Raw genomic sequence first — 5,284 nt, forward strand, 5'->3', positions numbered from 1 at the left:
AGTGAGGGGCAACCAAGCAGGCATGCAGGTGAGCGATTAGGAGCCAGCAGTCCAGGATTGTGAGAGGGATGTCTGACTGCCGGTTTAAGCTCAATCCCCAGGATTAGGCCTAAACCAGCAGTTGGACATCCTCCAAGGGGTCCCAGATTGGAGAGGATGCAGGCTGGGCTGAGGGGATACCCCACCCCCTGTGCACAAATTTTGTGCACTGGGCCTCTAGTTATATATAAGGCAATGTGCTAAAATCTGAACATACATCTTCAGCTTTGATTCCTATGGTCACCCTCTGAGATAGCAACTCTTATTTTTTGATGGTTTAGAGACAGATTTGGAGGCCCACAGAGATTCTGTAATTTTAGGGCTGGGGCCAGGTTTCAACCCTTCAATTTGACTCCAGGTCAGAGCATTCCTATATTATGATTCTAAATATGACAGTGACAGCTCTTGGGTACTGAGCACTCACTAAGTACTAGATGCTTTTCATTTTATCACCCTCTTTCCTCAGATACTTAATTAGTTTGGTTTTTAAATTCCTTCAGGTCTTCACTGAAATATCACATACACTGAGTAGCCAGATTATTATGACCACCTCATCAGTACAATGAAGTGAATTAGTTATGCAAATAATCCTATCTAATAAAAGAGTAATATGCAAATTAACCATCACTCCACCACTCCGTCACAAAGATGGTGGTGGCCACGGAGCTGGAGCGAGAAGGCGGCTTGGGTTGCCCCCGGCGATGGAGGAAGCCAAGCTTTCCCCTGTCCTGGCTGGCCCTTGGCTCTGCTCAAGGCTACAAAGTTTCAATTATAGAAGATAAATAAATCCCAGATACCTGCTAAAAAAGAAAAAGTAAAAAAGGACAGTCTGGGAACTTGGGTCACCAGGGGGCATGGCCAGCCTGAAAATGGCCATCAGCCCCTCACCCAGGCTGGCCACACACCCATGGGGTGAGGGTCCCCATTGAGGGGCATGACCAGCCTGCAAACAGCCCTCAGCCCCTCACCCAGGCTGGCCAGGCACCCCAGCGGGACCCCCACCCTGATCTAAGACACCCCTCAGGGCAAACCAGCCAGCCCCCACCCGTGCACCAGGCCTCTATCCTATATAATAAAATGGTAATATGCAAATTAACCCTGGGAATGACTGGTCACTATGACACACACTGACCACCAGGGGCAGACGTTCAATGCAGGAGTTGCCCCTTGGTGGTCAGTGTGATCCCACAGGGGTAGTTCTGCTTAGCCACAGCCAGGCTGATGGCTGCCAGCACAGCGGTGGTGGTGGTAGCCTCTCCCGCCTCCTCAGCAGCACTAAGGATGTCCAACTGCAGCTTAGGCCTGCTCCCCGCTGGCAGGTGGACATCCCCCAAGGGCTCTCGGGCTGCCAGAGGGATGTCTGACTGCCAGCTTAGGCCCGATCCCCCCAGGGAGGGGGCCTAAGCCAGCAGGTGGACATCCCCTGAGGGGTCTCAGACTGCGAGAGGGCACAGGCCAGGCTGAGAGACCCCCCAAGTGCACAAATTTTTGTGCACTGGGCCTCTAGTAATAATAATAAAACCTTGAGAGTATGCTCTTAGGAAGTTTTCAATATTCAGTATTTTTGGAAGTGTCAATGAAGTACTGATGGGGTGGTCATAATAATCTGGCCACTCAGTGTATGTAGGTCTACCCTAATCTTTCCTGCTTTATTTTTCTCCTATTGACACCCGCTGTTATGAAGATAATGTGCACTTTAAATCTTTTACATATTTTTTGAATTTGTAAATGACCCTGTAGATTGTCCCAAATATTCTAGGCATCTATATGCTTTTCAAAGCTCTCTAAAAACTTGAAGAAAGGGATTTAAAGCATGTAAATTATCTTAACTACTTTAAAATTAGACTTTAATTTGTGTAGGTCAATGGGCAGAATTTCTCTGTAAAAATTTCCAGATGTGTGTGTGTGTGTGTGTGTGTGTGTGTGTGTGTGTATATGTGTGGTATGAGAGAAAGTTCAAAATCAGGCAGAATCTAGTGACAGCAATCAGGCTATCAATCCCCAGAAGGAAAGTAGGGGAGGGCGGGGGTAAGGGGAGGAGATCAACTGAAGGACTTGTATACACATACATAAGCCAAACCAATGGACATGGACAGCAGGGGGATGGGAGCATGAGTGGTTGCGGGGTCGGGGGAGGTTGGGGGTTAATGGGGGGGGATGAGGACACATTTGTAATATCTTAACTAATAAAAACAAAACAAAACAAAAACCAAAACAAACAAACAAACAAAAAAACTCCTGAAGTAATTGGCTCTTGGATTTTTACATTATCAGTTGAAAGTCGAAATGGGCTATGGATCATTTGTTTTGCATGAGCTCTAACTCCAGTTAATAATTATCCATTCACAAAGTTTCCCCAAATTTAGAATTTGAGGCCCTATTTTCATCACCAGTTCTTCTCGTTCCCTCTCTGTAGTAGTTTTCAACAGTTTTTTTTGAAATAAAATGTTTTATGAGAATTCTGTGAAAATTATTTGGAGGAGCTGCTTTCAAACAACAGGAAAGGGACAGGTTGCATTTCATGTCCTTAAAGATTTGTAGGGAGCTTGTGAGGATAATAATGTCAGGGGATTTTTTTTCTTTTCTTTCTCAGCACATTGCAAATGTTGATTTCTCAAACATTCAGTTATGAAGGAGAGACTTCTTTTAAAAAGTCCTGGTGGTGGCCCAGCTGGCCTGACTCAGTGGTTGAGCATCAACCTATGAACCAAGAGGTCACGATTGGATTCCCAGTCAGGGCACATGCCTGGGTTGGGAGCTCGATCCCCAGTGAAGGACATGAAGGAGGCAGCTGATCAATGATTCTCTCTCATCATTGATGTTTCTCTCTCTCCCTCTCCCTCTCCCTTCCTCTCTGAAATCAACAATATATTTTTAAAAAATAAAATAAAAAGTCCTGGCAGGATAGGTTTATTCAGCACACTTGAGGGCCATTCCTACCCTTGTTTGCCCCCCCAGGTCCTTCTGTGGGACCTTCCACTGCCATCCGGTTCTGCAGGACCCCTTTTGCCCTTTAGAGGGTCTCCCCAAGTTCCTCAGAGACCTAGCTGAAGGAATGGATGGCAGCCATTGAAGGCACTCTGGTCAACCCAGATTCTTTAGCGGACTCCAGGGCAAGCCCAGAAATCCAGTTGGAGGAGGCCCAGTTGCCATGGCACCGGAGATGCTCCCCAAGCATCCTCATCCCTGAGGGAGGGGGTGCGGGAAAAGGGGCTCAGGGCAGATGCCTCCCTCCATGGCAATCTGGCAGGAGCGCCCCTTCCTCACTTTGCCGGGGCTCCCACCCATCTCCCCTGAAAGAGGTTAATCAAGGCTTGCTGTCTCCCCTCTCCCGCCCACCCTAGCGTTTCCATACGGCGTGTTCACAGGCCCCTCCTAGGCCGGGGGTGAATGCTCACTTACACTGACCGCTGCGAGGGAATTGTTCGGCGCGGGCTGCCCATCTTCAAATCAATGCCTGCCCAGAACAACAGAAAGGGCCTCAGATGTACTGGTTTCCACAGAACCATTGTTAGCCTTTTGTGAAACAGTTTTGAACCTAATAAATAATGTCAAAAGTCTCTATCGCAGCCAAAAATGTTCCTTTTGAAGCATTTCTAATAGTATTTTTGTTCCGCGGTGTCACAAAGAATTTGTGCCTCACAATGGGAATGGGGGACATCGCGTGCCACTTCGCAATGCGCCTGCAGGGACTGCGGGGACCCCTCTTTGTTCAGCTCCGGCAGGTAAACGGTTTCACTTGCCAACGTGGGCTTTGGTTGAAGGCTGTTTTCTAAAGGGCCTTTTGAATTTCTAAGCAGAGGTTTGGAAAACCTAAGTGCATGTTTGTAACTTAATAGTTAACATGAAATTTGATTACTCCTGAAGTGTGGAGGAGAATTCTCCGGGCCATGTTAAGGTTTTGATGTCAGAAACCTGAAGCTGGATCCTCTTTCGAGGCCCTGAAACACTTGGAACGAAGTTTAATGCAATAGAGATACGGAATGTTCTGACTTGTAATAATAATAAAAAAAACATTGGACCCGCTTAGAGAACGTGGTGTTTTTTTTGTTGTTGTTGTTGTTTTTTTTTATCAAACCGGTTACTTTAGGCACTTGCTTTTAAATTTAATTAAATTAAACATAGTAGATATTGACTTTATCAGATGATTTTATGGGTTTAATTTTTTCTTGTTAATGTACTATATTTTTCAACATTGAGAAACACAAATCAGTGTAGGCAATACACCCATATACACTCAAAGTTCCATGAAAATTTCCCATTGACTCGAATATGTAGAAGTTGTAAAATCCTACTGCATTTCCCCCCTTTAGTTCAAATTAATATATATGTGTGTGAGTGTGTGTGTGTGTGTGTGTACAGACACACACACATACACACACACACACATAATGCCTACATTTAAGACTTATCATCAAGTCTAAAACCCAAATTTAAGTCTCAGAGTTCCAATAAGAATGAAATGTTATAACCAGAAATTAAGAATTAGGAGTCTGTTTGGTCCTCTGAGAATGATTTGATTTCTTTGAATAGTAAGCATTTCCTAGGAGTAAGGCACTTAAAAAAGGTATCCCTAAATTTTAGAGCTTTGCTTGTTTCATAATAATATGATTTTATAATTGATAGGTTTTGACTTTTATTTATTTATTGGTATCATTTATATATAACATGATTTTATTGTAAGAGAGTGTACAGGTTATCAGTGGTGGTTGCTATGGTTTCCTGAGGGTCGGATGGCCTCTGCTTACCAGAGTCATATGACAACCATGAGTTCAACTTCATGTCATTTGGTTGAAAAACAGTGTATGACCAAATTCGGGGATTTTAATTTGCTATTTATGAGTTTGTGCAAGTGTTTTTTTTCCAGATAAGAAATCATTGCTTTAAGTGATTTTAAAACAAGCAAAAATTTGTAGAGGTCAATTTCAGGAGTAGAAACTGTTTTTGATATAGTAAGGATTCCCTTACCTGAAGTGGAAAATAGCAAATTTACTAAAAATTCAATGTGGAAGAAGCAATTCTGCTCAGAATTGAGAAAAGGGATATAAGCAAAAGATGTAGACTTTGCGATAGAACATATTCTAAAGCAGTTTCCCAAAGTGTGTTCCATGGAACACTAAAACTAAAAAGATGCTTTGTGAGATGGAGAGCTTACAGATAAATATGTCTGAGAGATGTGGCCCAGTCTGCTCCCTAGAGAGTCTCAGTAACAGATTATGGATCCTGAGGATTTCCACAATAAAAA

At 43.8% G+C, this 5,284-nt stretch overlaps 1 protein-coding gene across 1 annotated transcript in view; it reads left to right on the forward strand.

Annotated features, from left to right (window-relative positions):
- Positions 1 to 3,446, forward strand: part of LOC102765709 (chromosome unknown open reading frame, human C12orf42) — a 5,067-nt gene extending 1,621 nt beyond the window's left edge. The window contains 3 exon segments of the mRNA XM_006779583.1: positions 3,152 to 3,226; positions 3,229 to 3,355; positions 3,358 to 3,446. Coding sequence (XP_006779646.1) covers positions 3,152 to 3,226; positions 3,229 to 3,355; positions 3,358 to 3,446 — 291 coding nt within the window.
- Positions 3,447 to 5,284: the final 1,838 nt, after the last annotated feature.

The sequence above is a fragment of the Myotis davidii genome, unplaced genomic scaffold (assembly GCF_000327345.1).
Source record: "Myotis davidii unplaced genomic scaffold, ASM32734v1 scaffold120, whole genome shotgun sequence".
NCBI classification, from domain to species: domain Eukaryota; kingdom Metazoa; phylum Chordata; class Mammalia; order Chiroptera; family Vespertilionidae; genus Myotis; species Myotis davidii.